The sequence below is a fragment of the Patagioenas fasciata genome, chromosome 6 (assembly GCF_037038585.1).
Source record: "Patagioenas fasciata isolate bPatFas1 chromosome 6, bPatFas1.hap1, whole genome shotgun sequence".
Taxonomy (NCBI): Eukaryota; Metazoa; Chordata; class Aves; order Columbiformes; family Columbidae; genus Patagioenas; species Patagioenas fasciata.
In genome coordinates this window covers 21,388,959-21,405,669 of record NC_092525.1, presented here as the reverse complement: position 1 = coordinate 21,405,669, position 16,711 = coordinate 21,388,959, and the positions used below count along the sequence as shown (strand labels likewise).

Genomic DNA, 16,711 nt, shown 5'->3' with positions numbered 1-16,711 from the left:
CTGCCGGGAGGGAATTTCTTAAAGTGATGTGGAGTTTTGCAGCTGCTCCTGGCAGCCTGCCACTCCCAAAGGAAACTCCTCTCTCCGGTTACCTACCAGGGAACCCTGTCCCTGCTGGATGGAGCCCAGATAGAACGTGGTCCCACACAGAGATGGGCTGGAGCCATGTGTGCCGTGGGCTGAGCCCCAAGCCCAGGGCTCCGGTGATGCCCAGTGTGGGGGGGGCTCCCAGGAGCCACACAAAGGCGTTTCCAACCCCAGTCCCTGCATTGTGCCAAACCTGCCCCAAAAATGTCTGCACTCTTACGCAATACGTTTCTAATACACTGGCTACAAAGGGCACATTGCAGAGGCACTCATGGACCACCATCACTGGAGAAGCGCTCATGGATCTCCACCACCACCACGAGCACATAGGTATTCATGGACCTACACCACAAAAACAAAGGTCTTCGTGGACCTCCACCACATGCACAGAGGTATTAATGGACCACCACCACCACATGCACAGAGGCACTCAAGGACCTCCACCACTACCATTGCAGAAGCACTCATGGACCTCTGCCACCAGTCCAGAGCTATTCACAGACCTCCACCACCATCATACTGGCCCCACACAGCCTTTGCTGTTCCTGGAGCAAGACGACAGTAGAGCATGGGAGAGGTAACAGTCACACCAAACCCCTCACACATGCAGAGCATCTGCTCCTGGGAAGGGTCCCATGTGGCTATCTCGCTTGTCAAGGTGCCACACCGTGAGGTGGCTACACAGGCCACAGGGAGCAGAAGCTGCTGTGACAATCAGGATGGGAGCACGAGCCCCAAGCACACCATCTTTTCCCAGGCGACACTTAGAAAGAACTGAAGCAGCTTTCCAAAGTTAAAAAAAGAGTAATAAATCAACGCTTTGCCGCTAATGGCAAGTTGGAGCCACCACTCCCGTACATTTTGCACTGCAAAGAAAACAGCATTTCAAAGGCTCCCAAGTGTGGGTCCTTCTCAGGAGTGAGCTGGAAGAAATGGAGAAGGATGAAGTCAAAGTCTCCAGCAGCCAAAGGCTACTCTGACTTTTCTCTCCTGCACATTGACACACCAAGCTGGCTGTGCAGGCAGAGCAATACCACAAAAAAAGTATGTAACAACAGCCAACTAGATTTAAGTTCATTTTCTGTAGCTCGAGGCCAAAATCGACTGAAGTGGTTCTGGTGATCAAGTTTTCTGCAATTCCCCTTTCTATGTATTAGCTCTTTGACAGAAATTCACTGCGGTATTTAAACTGGCAGTCATCACCGCTAACTCAAATTGTATTGGCTTTCACGGCGTTGAAATGCTCAACTGCGACCAGCCATCGGCCAATTCCCAGATAACGCGGCGGCTGAAATCCCCTGTCATGCCGAGCGATCCTGTTGCAAGCCCGCCAGCTCCAGGAGCTCACCGTAACACCAGGACGCTGGCCACGGGATTCTGTCCAGCAGAGGAGCCCAAATCAATGGCTATGGGTTGAGTTTTAGGAGCTAACAAGTGTTCATGGTGCTGCTAACTTGGATAAACTCTGTTGATACAGGTGGGAGAGGCTGACTAATGACCAGCACAACTTGTTAGTTGTGTTAACAAACTCACAGCTGTGCTGGAGATGGAAGGAAAGAGAGGCTCAGTGTTCCTCCTACTTGCACTCGGTGAATCCCCACTCCCATCACCCCTTTCCCAACAAGCACCTTTCTACTCCGTCCCATCACCCATCACCCTTCTGTCCCAGCTTAGGAGGAAAAACCTCAGGAGAAAGCTAAAAAGCAACATTTATCAGCTGTGGTAAGAGCCTACAGCTTTCAAGGGTCTTCACAAAAAAAGAAGAGAGGTGGGATTTCATTCCCCCCACCCCCACCAAAGAGTTGAATATTAAAAACCGAAAGGGGAAATCGGTGATTTGTCCTGCTGCTCCTAATAGTTTGCATACAGCTACACTGGGAAGTGAAGTGGAAATAACACAACATGCAAATGCCACCGTTAGCATCCCGCTAATGAAGTGCACTGCTCTCCCTCCTGCAGATGCATCTCCTGGGCGAGCACCCCACCAGTGCTGGCTACGGGACAGTAGCGTGCCAAACCCCGGCTGGTCTGGCACCGCCACACTGCTCCCAGAGCATCCTCCTGACTCGTGCTTCCAGCAGCACAGTAAATACATAATTTTTGGGTAAATAAACACCGTATTTTGGGCAAACACTGAGCTTGCAGTGCACAGGTTGTCCATCGTCGGCTAAGTGTAAATATGATGCTCTACCAATCTGGGCCAAGGCTTATATCAGGATATTTTTAACCACAACCACCATATAAACTGATTCATGACTCACTGGTTCAGTCCCACTCAGGGCTCATACCCCATTTTAGCTGCCATGCACCGCTGATGGGTTGTGTGGTTTGGTGCTTGATAAAAACCTGCGCTCTTGCTCCGGTGCCCATCGGCAAGCCCGGCCACTGCGCTCACCAGCACTGCTAGCCCACCCCAGCACCAAGGCTGGCAAGAAACAAGGTGCTATTCATATATCCCCAGTTATCATTCAGTTCTTTGGTCAATAATAAAGTTTTCGCCAGGTAGGGCCCTCGCCCTGTAAAGTACACACTGCGCTGGGAAAACACTGAGGCTCAGAGAGGGACTGCACCGAGAGCCTCCACCACCGGCCACATCAAGAACAACCCGTTTTGGGGCCAAAACATGTCCAGGAAAACAAAACCAATGCCACCAAGCCACAGCAGAAGAGAGAAAAAACATCTTCTTATGAGTCTTGGCGGTAAAGCCCAAAAGGTAAAGCACTTGGGGCTGTTACAAAACTGCATTACACCAAGAATTAAAAACAATCAGTATTGTGTCTATTTACTGTAAGCTTAAAGCAACGTGTATTAAAGAAGTTTATGTGAATCATCTAATGCACTCAGGCCTTTTGTTAGAATTATTACCAAGCTAAAAAAAGATTAATTTCTCCAAATACACTAAATCCTCAGACACGATGAGAAGACTGCTGTGTATGGAGCATTTCCATGTCTTGGTTGCTAATGCCATCTTCACCTGTGGCTTTGCTGCCCTAAGATATACCTTAGCCTTGCTCCTGATGAGCTTGCTGTCCTAACTGGGCTTTAAAAATCCCCAGAATTTGGCCCAAAACACCCAGGAAATGAGCAGCTGCCCACAACCAGTCAAGCACTGGTAGACGTGCCGCTGGTTGCCAACTCTGACCCTCAGTTTAGGAGTTCACCATCTTAATCCGACCCAGTATAAACAAGCAATGCAGAGAGTGGCCGCAAGGATGGACAGACGGATGGACAAACCCCCACCTAGCAAACACCCAGAGCTGATTCCCCCATGCCTGGGCAGGACAGGCATTTTTCGACCTTGGGCACAGAGCAGAGGCAGCCTGGCAGCCAGCCCAGGCTCCCCTGTGCCCCAGGGTGACCGCCACATCCACCACCGGCATGCCAGAGCACCACAGAGGTCCCCGAGACGCTCACCCCATGCTGCTCACCAGCAAACCCTCGCAACACCCCAACCCAGCCATGATGAAGCAACAAGAAACTTGGGAAGAGAGGAAAAAACGGTTTCCATACCATTGACTCCCAGGAGCAGACAAAACCAGTTCCTGCTGCAGGGTTTAAACTCACTCGACTGGGGTCCAAGCCCCCAGCCAGGTGACTAGTCCTTTGATGCAAATTCCTCCCAACGCTGCTGGTGCAGGTGACATGCACGGGACAGGAGCAGGCAGCCCACCCATCACCCACCACAGCCAACATGCACGCTCGCCAAGACACGTCTTTTTGGGAAGCACGTCAGCCCCAGCATGCTACCCCAGGAGCATCATCACTGGGTCATGCTAACACTTTTCTGGACAACAGTCCAAAATACTGATGGATGAGATTCACACCATCAACCAAGCGGGGTCCACAACACCACCTTCAATGAGCAAACGTCTCCACCTTGCTGGTGTCAAGGGAGGACTCAGACAACCAAGAAGGCTCCCAGCCTTGCAAAAGGCAAGGAGATATTCACTGGGGCATTCCATGGCATTTTGTGGACTCACCCCTCCACAATCCAACCCCCACCCACCCTTTGAGGTGTCCTCAGCATGAAACATCTCACCATCCATCCTATAGTAAACACTTTGATGTCCATCACTATGCAAAACTGCTTAGTTCTACCAGTAGCCTGTACACCTTTAAGTGCTTAAGATAAATATCTGAGCTAATTTACATAATTGCAACATTATGAAATACTGTTCAGTCAAATCAGAACATTGTTGGTTAAAAAAAACATGCTTTTGCCAGTCGGTTACGTTGGCTGTCGGTGTGCCAGAGAAGCCGGAGCTCCCCAACACTGTAATTACCATGAGGATTAGAAACTTGTTACTCACATAGTCATGAAAGGCTTTCGCTTCACTCGAATGTTCACAAGTGTCTCGCCTTTCGGGAGCTGCGCAGTAAAGGTCCCAAAACACACTGTGTGGTGGTCAAGAGAGGAGGCAGTTAATCATCAGGGATCATACACTGAGATGAGGTGGGGGGTCATGGGAGGTGAGCAGCTTCCCACCCCACTGGACCCACAGTCGGGGAGGGAACTCCAGCCAGATCTGGCCATGCATGATGTCACTTGGACCTCTGGAAGTGCCTGACCTGGTGCTATCCCCAGGATGGGTGATGCTGAGTGTCTTAAGAGGCAATAACAGCCTTTAAGGGGTAACAACCCAAACACTTCATGGACTTTTCCAGCCCTGGTAGCAGTGCTGCCACCTCACCCTGCCATCCCCCAGGCAGGAGAACCCCAGTGGCCCCACTACAACTTGGTCCCGAGGGCCCCACCGAGGGCTGCCAGGCCTGCCCATTGCCCCGGAGCCTGTCTGCTCCCGCGGGGCCAGGGGTGGTTCCGCTCCCCCGCTGCACCTTGGCACCCCACGGGGAGCGCGAGTGTGGAGCCGGGGTGGCTTGGGGCTCGGAGCCGGGGCAGTCTGCTGACTCACGCCCTGGCCGGGGCTTTACCCCATGGGGCCGCGCTCCGCCGGTGCAAACCCCCCCAGCGCCCCGGGGCTACCCGGCCGTTCCCACCCGCCACGGGGCACCGTGAGATGCTCCCACCCGCCAGAACGGTTCCCCCCACGCCGCCTCCGGCACTTACCACCACCAGGAGTGCAGGAAACCGGGGGGCTCGCCCAGAGTGATGTTCTTCTCCCACCGGATCTGCGGGGAAGAGGAAGGGGGTGAGGACGGGGCGGGGGGGATGGGAAGGGGTGGTGGTGGGTGGTCACGAGTGGGCGTGGGCCCCCACGCGCGGCGACCCCCCGGCGCCGCCGCCGCCGCCCCGCGCAAGATGGAGGGCGGGCGTGCGTGCGGCGGCGCACAAAGGGCGCGGGGGGCGGCGGGGCTCACCTCGGACAGGAAGGTCTGCGCCGACTTCTGGGCGCCGACGTGCAGCAGGTACTCGTAGACGTACAGCGCCAGCCTGCAACAGCGAGCGGCGAGTCAGGGGGGAGAAAGAGGAGGAGTTCCCTCCCCCGCCCCGCACAAAGCCGCCCCGCCGCCACCCCGCTCCCCACGCCGCCGCCGCGCTTACTTCTCCCGCGCCTGCCCGTCCGAGGGCACCGCCGAGCCCTTCCCTTTGGCGAACATGGTCCGCGCCGAGGAGGGAGGGGGGCGGCCGTCGCCGCCGCCGCCACCACCACCACCGGGAGCCGCTCTGCCCGCCGCGAAAGGAGCGCCAGGGGCTGTCAGAGCGCCGGCCGCCGCCGCGCCCCCATCGCCCCGCCGCCGCTCGCTGCGCCCGCCGCGCCGCTGGCCGCGCACCCGAACGTGGCCGCGCTGGGCACCACCCCCCCTCCGCCGACGGGCGCTCGCTCCCGCCAATCACCGCCAAGGAAGGGCAGGGCCGACCCGCGCCACGCCCCTCTCTGGAGGCGGCGGGCTGCCTCCCGCGGCGGGGAAGGAGGGAGGGAGGGAGAGCGGCGAAGCGCGGTCCTAGCGTCCCCCCGTCCCGGCCCGCAGGCGGCGTGCTTCGCCGAGCGCGGCGCCGCGCCATGGCCCTTTAAGGCGCCGGGCCGCGGCGCGCAGCGCTCGCTGATTGGTCGGCGCCGCGGAGACCTCGGAAGGGGGGACTTGAAACCGCCCGCCGGGCACGAAGGTGGGGGGGGAGTGTGTCGGTGTGCCCGGGCGGGTGCTGCCTCTGGCCGCGGCGCCGGGCGGGACCCGCCGGGGATCGGACCGGTGCCCGCTCCCCACCACCTCCGGTCCAGCCCCGGCAAGTCCCGGCCGGCGCCGCGCACCCCAACTCCGCGGTGCGGGCGGTGATCTCAGGGCCAGGAGACCTAAGGGCAGCCTGGGGCTGCTCCCCCCGCCCCGGCTGCCAACTCCAGCGCCTCTGGTCACGGGGCGAGGCTTGCGTTGGAGCCTCTGCTGCCTGTTGTGCTTCGCTGCCCTTAAAATCAAGGGGGGAAGCCACCCCCGTGGGGCTGGCTGCAGCCCTGGCCTGGCTGAGGGGGTCTCAGCCCCGAAATGGGCCGTGGGAGCCCTTTTGCCTCTCGTCGGGGGCTTGGGCAAGGCCACGTGCACCCCAAGGCAGCCGTGCTTTTGGGGGGGGCTTGGCACCCCTTGCCCCATTCCTACAGGACCCTGGGAGTCCAAGTGCCCAGTGCTTGTGGCAGTTTCCACGGGAACAGAGGTTGGAGCAGCACAAAAACACAAGAGCTGCTCAGAGCTCTTCCCCCCTGCCCCGGCCTCACCTCTACCTCCAAAGTGACTCGCTGAACAAAAACCAGCAGAGATGGAGGCTGCATGTTAGTTACTGCTTGTTAAAATGAGGGTGCTACATACACCAAGCTTCGTCCTGCAGATGCTTGGAGAGTTTTGAGTGGGGCTGTGTGTGCCCAGTGACCCTCCTGCAATGTGGGGCAGCAATGTGGGGAGCCGTGGGGTGCAGGAATGACTCCTCCAGTGGCAGGTAGCCCTGCTGTTCCCCGTGGGAATATTCCTGGCTATTGGGACCTGCCTGAGCAGGGCCAAACTCGCTTTAGAGCAAGGTTTAAAACAAACAGGAGGAAAAAAAAAAATCTTGCAATGCGGTAGGTTGAAAAGGATCAAAACTTGAAGGCACCCGAGGTCCTCTCTTGAGAAGAGAAAACCCAGCACTTTGCACAAGTTTTGCTTTGCAGGGCGAGGTGATGGTGGAGACAACAAGACTGGCTTTGGGGCTTTTCTCCATGCACGTCTCTGCAGCACAGATCAGAGAGCCGGGCCAGGCAAATACCAGACTTCGTGTCTCCTGAGCCTTCGTGTCCCTCTGCTGCTCAGATGGACTCAAAAATAACCGTGAGCCTCCCCCGGGACTGAGGCTATGGGATAAATTTGACCCTGCAGCAGCATGTGAGGCATCTGCTAAATATCCCTGGTTAAAAATAATACTCTCATATTCTGTACCTTCTGTGTGGAGGTGGAAAGCATTAATGCCGCTGGCATCATGGCTGCCATGCCCTGAGCAGCAAAAGGGCCTCTCCATGCCCAGACTATCACCGTGCTCCGCTCCTGTTCATCAACAGTTTGTTTGCTTTAAACTCTGTGATTTTCTGGCATAGGTTGATAGCCAGAACCTGGTCACCTCCTGTCCCTGACCTCTGGGGTTGTTTGGGACATGAAGCTCCGCTCAGGGAGATGTGATGGGAGCTGGGATCTTTGCCTCCTTAGGTGCCTTCAGCTCTCTGGTCTCCACCCAGGAGGGGAGGACGTTGCCAAGATTCTCAGAGGTGAGAGCAGCCTGGGGGGGGCCAGGGAACCACCTCAGTTCTCCCTGCTCTTCTCCGGACCAGCTCCAGTTCTCGGCTGTTGCCAGGGGAGATGGAGAAGAGCAGTTGATGGAAAGCTTCCCATAAGTGGCACCAAAAAAAAGTCTCCCTGTTGGCATCCTGACCTACCAGCCACCAAAGACCGACACAGCAAGGGTGGAAACTCGCAGCCCGCATGAATTCACAGGGTACCAGCCCTGCCTTCGCATCTTCCGCGACCTGGTGATTAGAGCAAATTATAAAGCTGGCGCTTTGGACCAACTTAGCTAAAGATCAGAAGGGAGACTAATTTCATATCATTGCCACCACAGAATGCAATTAAATGGCTCTGCAAAGTTTTAGCGCAAGTTGTGACAGGAAAACTGGGGAAAAAAAACCAAAAAACAAAGAACACCCAAAGAAATCCCCATACCCAAAGCCAGCAGCTCTGTCTAGCCGAGCCACTGGTAGACATACTGAGGCTACCGAGCACTCCCAAGGCTCGGCGGGCAACCTGTGGGCTACCTGGCTTGGCTTTCTCTTTGTCAGGAGTTTTTCTTGGAATGCAGCAATTAAGGCACCAGAATTCATTAAAAAAAATCGAAACCAAGAGCCAAGCTGGTTTTAACCATCCACCTGTGGATTTCTCCCTGGTCGGGGCTGTGTTGCACAGCACCCACCCAGTACCCAACAAACCCCACTCCACCAAGCCCAAAAGCAGGAGAAGGTGCCGGGGGGAAACAGGCAGCGTCCCCCGGGCACAGCAGGGACAAGAGATGAACGCACCGGGCACTGCTGGCGGCTCAGCCGGGGCTGCTGTGGGATCCCCGTGGGCAGGGATGCACAGCAGGAAGGACAGGTTTGGGAGGGAGCAGCTGTGGGAAGAGTGGCCTCGCCACGTTGCATATTAACGCTCCGTGTGCTTTAATTGCGGTGGGACCTCTCGCACAGAGCCATTAGCATGCAATGCGGAGGAACATGTATTTTTGGGATGCCTGCCTGGCTTCCTGACTCTCAGCCAGGGGAAAGAGGTGGGCCAGGGGATGCAGGGAGAGGTGTCTCAGCCCCCATCCTCCCCCTAGGGATGCCGCTGGAGTCGAAGCTCCTTCCTCCAGCCCCTGAATCATTCCCGCTGCCATCTGCTGCACCCTCGCTCTTCTCTGCAGATGTCCTTCTTCCTTCCCCAGGAGGAGATGAGAACCCAGGATGAGGTGCCAAACACGACTTCAAACAGCATCTAATAAAACATGGGATTAATTTCTTCTGACTGGTGTTCAATGGTTCTGATTAAGCAGGGCAGGATTTAATTAGCTTGTTTGGACTGCCTGGAAACCCCTGCCAAAGGTGAGGGAACCTCAGCAGCTGGGTCCCCCTGGGCTCCAACCACAATCCAATGGGCGCAGGCAGGACCCTCCCCACATAGAGCAGAGCCCACTGCCTCTCCTGCCAGGCCAGCGGCTCCTTCAAGATCCTGCGAGCACCCTCTAACACTTGGGATGGGTGCCCTTGGCTTTGCTTAATTCTGGTGACACTGGTGGGGCAGGCACAGGGGGACAGGGAGGCGCAGCACAGGGGGTGATGAACACACAGGCAGGTGGGTGGCCCTGCCAAGGGGATACTTCGGTCTTCCCAAACTGCGTCTCACCTTCTAAACCCCATGCCTCTCAGCATAAACCAAACTCACCCTGCCACTGAGCCCTTGAATTTAAAGTAACCCTGTTCTCTCCCTGATTTACTACCAGTTGCTGGCTCCTCTCCTCTCCCTCCGCCTGTCTCCTTTAACCCATTTCATTATCTATGCTAGCTTAGGCTTGTCTACGTGGGAACATCATGGTGAAGTTATTGCAAAATAGATGGGCTGTGAATGTAAAGCGTGGCAGCTCTTCCCTGGCAGCTCCCAGCTCAGATTCCTCACCCGCAATACCTGCATCACCTGGGCTGCCGGCAGCCCCTGCAAAGGCCAGAGCAGCACCCATGGTGATGGTTTTAAACTGAAGGAGGGGAGATTCAGGCTGGGCATGAGGAAGAATTTTTTACACTGTGGGTGGTAAAACACTGGCCCAGGTTACCCAAAAAGGTGGTGGATGCCCCATCCCTGGAGACATCCCAGGCCAGGCTGGACGGGGCTCTGAGCAACCTTAGCTGGGTGATGATGTCCCTGCTCATGGCAGGGGTGGCGCTGGATGAGCTTTGAAGGTCCCTTCCAACCCAAACTATCCTATGATTCTATGGGGGATGAGGCTTCCGGACTTCCCCTGAATTCAGGAAGGCTGGGACAGAAAGCTGCATTCCCAGAGCAGGCACTCCTGGGATTTTTACTCTTAGGAGATGAACAGAGAGAGATGGCTCAAAGGGAGATAGCACCAAAGATAACAGCTGCAGAACAGAACTTCCCCATCTGAGGAGCATGGACAACTTGTGCATCCCAAATCTGCGCTCCAAGGTGTGGTTGGGCTCCTGAGGAACAGGATGGGCTGCACAGAGGCAAACGCCAAAATGTCAGACCTCTATCATCCCATAGCCCTGACAAAGTGTCACCTCTGCTCACCACCTGCCAGTGCCAGGTCAGGTCCTCATGGTCTCCACCCACCTTGCCACTAGCCAACATCTCCCTGCAAGGGATGTTTTGCTATTAAATATCCTCTCCCCAAGCTAACCAGCATACAAGAGCAGTGGTACAGTGATAATCCCCAGCCTGGCATTTACCAGTGAGAGTGGCATTGTCATGATGTGCTATGTCCCTGCTTGTTCCCTGTGGCTGGGCTCCGGTGGCAGCTACATGGAGCCGAGAAGGGCACTGGCATGGGATGAGAATGCTGCAGGGTGTTATGTATAAGCACTTCCCACAGGTCTTCTATGGCAATGGTATAGCAGAGACCCTCCCAGTGGGTTGCTGCAGAGCTATGTGTGCCTGCAGCCCCTGTAGAAAAGAGGATGGTCATTGTTTTCCTTGCCTGCTGCCCTCAGCAAGGTGGGGTTTATGTGGGGAGTGGGTGCCTGGCCAGCATTACAGGATTGTCATGGTTTAATCCCAGCCAGCAGCTAAACCCCACACAGCTGCTCACTCACTTCCCCCTGGTGGGATGGGGGAGAGATTCAGTAAAGTGTGAAAACTTACAGATTCAGGTAAAGACAACTTAACAGGCAAAACAAGACCTGTGCATGCCAGCAAAGCAAACCAAGGGATTAATTCACCACTTCCCACGGGAAGGCAGGTGTTTGGCCATCTCCAGGACAGCTGGGCTCCATCAACTGTAATGGTTACTTGGGAAGACAAATGCCATAACTCCAAACATTTCCCTTCTTCTTCCCCCAGCTTTTTATACTAAGCTTGACATCTTATGGTATGGAACATCCCTTTGGTCAGCTATGCCCCTCCAACTTCTTGCTGGTGGGGAGGTGTGAGGAGCAGAAAAGGCCTTGACTCTGTGCAAGCACCACTCAGCAACAACAAAAACATTCCCATATTATCAACACCCATTTCAGCACAAATCCAAAACATGGCCCCATACTAGCTACTAGGAAGAAAACCAACTCCATCCCAGCCAAAACCAGCTCGGGGACCTAAATCCAGCTCTGCTGGGTCCAGCCTCCTTGCTCTGAGGCGGAAGCGCCTCTGGGTTCTATCAGTCCTGTTTCTTCCCCAGCCTGAGTCCCTTATCTGCCGCCTCTTCCATCTGTCTCTGCCTGATACGGTGCCCCAAGCCAGCCACCGCCGCCGGCACCCTGCAATGGACAGGAACGTCTCTTTGGCTCCGCTTTTGCCAAATGCTCCACGGAGCTGGCCAAAGGGTGACCTTGGGTTTCACAGCAGATGTCCCCACTGCTGCCACTGGCCCCACAGGTGCTCCCAACCAGGGTGGCCATGTGCACGGGTAGAGCTGTAAACCTGCTGCCAGCACAGTGGCAGTACGTATATTTTAGCAGCCTTATTTTAGGCAAAAAGCTGCTGCAGAGTGAGCTGTGGCCCAACTGGCTCCACTGCCCACATGGGTTTTTTTCTGATGTTCGCAGGAGCTTTTTGGGAGAAAGGGGAACCCCAGGAACTGGAAGAGAGGGGAGCAGCCTCCCACTGGAGTCAGCATCCTCTGGGACATTTGCCTCTGCTGCATCCTCTGAGGTTTCAAAACCAGCTCAAGACCATGCGACCTTCCCCATCCCTTCGCTGCACTCGGCACCCGTTTTCCTAATTCAAAAAACCCCCTCTTTTCATCCAGCCCCTGTTTTCCTGGCTTGCACCCTCGCTTTGTCCCATGGAAATGCTGTGACCAGCTCCCCTCTCTAACCTTCAGGCAGGGAGCTGCTCCTCCCCAGCTTTCACCTTTACTGTTTTAAGCCCGGTCTCCTCCTTCTCCCTCTGAGCACTCCTCATTTGTGTAGAGCCTGCATGACTTGCTGACCCAGCACTCCTGCCCGCTCCTCCATCCGTTTTGCCTCCACGCGTAATGCACGTCCATTATCTTCCCCGGGAAAAACGTGCAGAGCAGGGTCGCAGTGCCACATCGGGGGCCGTGACTGCACAGGGGTCCCCATGCACTGCCCAGGGTCCCCCGCCTGGGTTTTACTCCCCATCTGCCTTGGTACTTGGCCCAGACACCTCCAAGGATGAGGGAAATGCCAAAATATCTAATTAGAGGGCTGCCTGCAGGACAGTGATGCTCCTCTGTGACGCACTGTGCTGTGCTGGCTGGCTTGCTGGCCCTGCGGACCTTTGCACTAAACCAGGCTTAGTGCTCAGGCTGCTGACAGCCCCCTCACATCCTCTCCCTGGCTGCTGCTGGATTAATGGGGAGGGGGCAGGGGCTTGTGGTTGCCTAAAACAACAGTCCGGAGGGTAAAACAACAGCCCAGATGTGAATAGCCCAGATGTGTACACAAGCCCAGATGGGAACTATTGCCCAGCTCTGCCCACACCACAAACCAAAAGATGCTCCATGCCCCAGCACCTCCCTCTGCCCCAAAATCTCATCCTGCTGCAAGTGCTGCCTATGCTCGGGGCGCAGCCTCCAGGGTTTTGCTGTGCCCACAGTGTTCTCCCAGCTACCACCCTTGTCCCAGCTGGTGACAAACACGAGAGCCATCGCATGAGACCCAGCCAAAGCTTCTCCTGGTTTGATCAGCAGGGGCATGGCCTGCTAACCACAGCGCCTTGTTAGATTAATGAATGAATTTCAAAGCTGGGCTTTCAGAGCAGTTTTGGAGATACAGCAGACTCTTTGGAAGTGCCAGGCTAGGACACAGTTTCAGTGTCTCCAAAAAGCCTCAGCTTCTGGTTTCTGAGTGAAATAATAACCAAACCAGGAGATTTTCATAAAGGAAATCAGCAAAGACAACTACTTTTATATGTGCGCTTAAGTATTTAGGTCAGTATTTTTAGAATAAATAGCCGTGGGTTGGTTCCTATCTTTTCGCTTTCATTTTTCACACTTCAGCTTCATTTCTCGAATCTGGTTATAGTGAAGCAGCAATTGGGTTTTTCAAAGCGCTCACACCTACCAGCACTGACCTCGCAGGCTCCCGTTTCTCCACTCGTTTCTCTGGCCTCTTCTTCTCCTCTGAGCTCTTTGCACAATTAGGGGGTGAACCTGGCCCCATCTGCCTTAAAGATTTCCCCAAGAGGAGGGATGGGCTGTGGGGTGGTCAGCTCTGCAAGGAAGTGAGGAGCTTTGCTGGTCTGAACTGGGAAGGGGGTGCACATGGTGCATGGCCATGGCCCATGACGGGTATGTTTGGCTCCAGGCAAGGCTCCATCCTGCACCCAACATCACCCAGTCCCTTCCTGAACCAGGGAGAGCCCGGGCCACCAGCTGGGCGTTGCACCCTGCAGCCTGCTATTAAAAGCAAACCATCTAGAAGAGTCCTTCGGAATGAAAGCAGCTTTTAAAGGAAACATTGGCAGTCTCGTTTGGCTGCAGCAGAGCCTGCTTTGCTAACGGCCTCCAAAATTAGAAGAGGCTCAGAAAACTTAGGACGGATGTTACTGCAGCAGAGCGGGGAGGGGGGCGATGCTGGAGACTGCTCAGCCTCAGCTGTGCTTCCCTAGAAACCGGGATGCTGCTCCATAGCCCATCCATACAACTTTTGGCGGGGGGGAGATCAGTTTGCTGTGGGAACGGAGCATGGGAAGCAATGCCTGGCCAGTGTGGAAACCCTGGGCACACACGTGCAGCTGGAAAAAGCAGCGATCTCCACTGTGCTAAACACACTCCACAGGAGCAACGGAGATGTGCCAAAGCCTCTTCATGACTTAGCTCCTAATAAACACGCTGCGGATGGGAAATGAGCCTTTGGCTTTCCCCAGCGTGGGCAAGCAGAGAGCAGTGATGCTCTGTCCCTATGAGCTGGGGGGGCTGGGGGCCACAGGGCACGTCTCTGCTAGTCTCTGGGGCTGCGGACAGGCTCCTGCCTGTCCTGCATAGCTCCTGAGGGAGTTTATCCCGAAATAAGGCCCTCCTCCTCCCCAGCTCAAAGGCCGCTTCACCTCCAAGAGTTATTCACAGATAAACTCCATAAATTTGGGGCACAGCCATTTTATCACTCCTGGCAGCTCTCTGTGTTGCCTGCCACAAGGTGAAGCCAATGGAGCTGGGAAGGGACAGAAAACCAGCTCCCAGGAGAGCAGGAGTGTCAGAACGCCCAGCCAGAGCTGGCTTTGCTGCGGGACAGCAGGAGCCACGGGACAGCCGGATGCTGCCCCAGCTCTCTGCCCGCCTGGGCAATCCGAGGCTTTGTTCGATGCAGGGAGGCACGGGAGCAGCAAACCTCCTCCTCTCTGCCTTGCCTCCATGGATGATTTATTTCGACACGCGACTCCAGCCTGTTTTGCTGCATCACTCCAAGCGCTTTATTGCCTCTGGCCTGCGCTGGCGACATCCCCCTCACCCAGCCCCGGCTGCCTGGGAGCGGAAAGGAGCCCTCAGGGCCTGCCGATGGGGCTTATGACGATACAAAAATGCTCCTGAGTAGTTAGTTGGCCTTTCCTGACCTGCTGAAGCAGCTCCCCTTCCTCTGGCCCCTTCTCTGAACTCCGTGTATCACTGCTTGATGGTCCAACGCTACCCGCCAGCTTCCATTCACGGCTGTTTGAGATTCCCATCACTGGGAAGGATGCCTCTCAATGCATTGGGACTATTCTGCTGGATCACCACCTGTAAAAATAAATTTTAAAAAAATCCTTAATTTTGCAGCAGGCACATGGGCAGCATGTTGCGGTGGCGGGGCAGGGACCCGTGCAGACTGTTCCTGCACAGCACGCAGTGCCCCCGGCCCGGACCTGGTACCTGCTGCCCACCAAGCTCTGCTACCACTGCCAGCAGCAGGAGCTTGCTTTGCTATGAGCAAGCTTGGATTTTGAATTTTAACCAAACCATAGATTTTTATTTTCTTAATTTCCAGGTTGCTGCCAGCCCAGTACTCCTTTTTCTTGTGGAAAAGACAAACCCCAGGATGTGATAATTGCTGGGGGTGCTGATGGGGAGGATGGGAGCTGGACTCCCAGCAGATCAGGGCACTACACGCTCACTGTATCCCCCCTAAAACATCTCCTTGATTTCACAGCCTTCCTGGAGCGCAAAGCAGCCATCGAGAGGGGCTGGACTCAGGCTTGCTACCAAGGACCTACCATTTAGCGTTGAAAATTTCCTTATCTTCTAATAAGGCTTTTTAAATTCTTTTTTTTTTTTCCCCAAACCCGCCAGCAAGAAGAAACCCCTCCTCGGCTGGGCGAGATTTCCACACTTCAGTGCCAGTACAGAGTGCTCTGCATGGCTCGCATTCCAATTAACCGAGCGTGGGCAGTGCGGTGGGTGCTGACACCCACCTCCTCTCCCACCCTGGCACCACTGACATTTTTCAGGAGTCACTCGCCCCTCCTTGGGGTTGGGGTTTCTGGGTCCCACGGGGATTGCGGTATTGGGGTTTCCTGTTTACCCACGCAGCTGCACCAGCGGTTGGAAAATCCGGGGTGCACTACCCACGATGCCAAAACATCACCAGGGCCATCACTGGCTCTGGTGTGCAGTTCAAGGCCTTCCCCAATGCCGGCTCCTGGGCTGCAGGCTTACAAAAACCCAGCCAGCAAAAGGCTTTTGACGAAAGAAGATAGTACCAGCAATCTGCTAGTATGTGCATAATTAATTAAATTGCATAATTAATAACACTGCATTATTTATAAAGGGCTAGGGGATGCCCCTGCCATAAGCAAGGGGTGAGTGCCACCCTACCGTGCAGAAAGCCGAGGCCAAGCCCTGCACTGCCTGCCCTCAAGCCCCCACGGTCACGGCCACGCGTGGGGCTGCATTCCCTTGGGTGCGCTGCATTTCCCTCCCCCCCCCGCGCTTGGCTGCCGCCAGGGCTTGCTGGCCTGGGCAGCATAGGCAGGAGCCGGGCAGGGAGAGTGGCGGAGAGAAGAGGGGAGGGGAGGGGAGGGGAGGGCCGGGCCGGGCCGGGCCGGGCCACACCGTTCCGTTCCGTTCCGTTCCGTTTCGTTTCGTTTCGTTTCGTTCGGGACCCCGCCGGGGCCACCCCCCCGCGGAGCAGCGCAGCGGGGCGGGACGCGGAAGGGGCCTCTTGAAACCGCCGCACGCTGATTGGTGGAGCGCTCGCCCCGCCCCCTCCTCCTCTCCCCCCCTCCCACCCGAGAGCCCGGAGGGGCCCGGGGGTGCTGGAGGGCTCCGTCCCCCTGCCCCCGCCCCCGGCTCTGGCCCCGTCGGCGGGCGGGCCGCAGCCGCCGGAAGGCCGCGCCTGTGCGCCCGGGCGGGGCGCTGAGCCGGGGCGGCCGCGGGCACAGCGGGGGGGAGCGGGAAGGGCGGGGGGAGCAGCTCGGCCTCTCGGAGCAACGGCGCCCCCTGGCGGCGCGCGGCGGCGCGGACGGTACCGGTACCGAACAGAGCCCTTGGCGTGCTGTGTCCCCTATAACCTCCCGA

At 56.2% G+C, this 16,711-nt stretch overlaps 1 protein-coding gene and 1 long non-coding RNA gene across 9 annotated transcripts in view; both read right to left on the bottom strand.

Annotated features, from left to right (window-relative positions):
- Nucleotides 1-5,813, bottom strand: part of SSBP3 (single stranded DNA binding protein 3) — a 52,126-nt gene extending 46,313 nt beyond the window's left edge. For 2 of the 7 annotated variants that reach the window (XM_071810211.1, XM_071810214.1), the window contains exons 1-4: nucleotides 5,591-5,813; nucleotides 5,407-5,479; nucleotides 5,156-5,217; nucleotides 4,398-4,482 (exon numbers count right to left, since the gene is read on the bottom strand). In XM_071810211.1, the coding sequence (XP_071666312.1) occupies nucleotides 4,398-4,482; nucleotides 5,156-5,217; nucleotides 5,407-5,479; nucleotides 5,591-5,646 (276 nt within the window). In that variant the 5' untranslated portion in view covers nucleotides 5,647-5,813. The remainder of the gene's footprint in view (nucleotides 1-4,397; nucleotides 4,483-5,155; nucleotides 5,218-5,406; nucleotides 5,480-5,590) is intronic. The other 5 variants (XM_071810213.1, XM_065841824.2, XM_065841823.2 and 2 more) reach the window with 3 other exon arrangements.
- Nucleotides 5,814-14,607: 8,794 nt separating this feature from the next.
- On the bottom strand, nucleotides 14,608-16,379 carry LOC139828283 (uncharacterized). 2 transcript variants are annotated; one of them, XR_011739719.1, is made up of 2 exons: nucleotides 16,247-16,379; nucleotides 14,608-14,935 (listed from the first exon to the last, which is right to left on the bottom strand). It is a non-coding gene; the product is annotated as an uncharacterized lncRNA (long non-coding RNA). The 2 variants fall into 2 exon arrangements; XR_011739720.1 differs by lacking the exon at nucleotides 16,247-16,379 and adding an exon at nucleotides 16,010-16,226.
- Nucleotides 16,380-16,711: the final 332 nt, after the last annotated feature.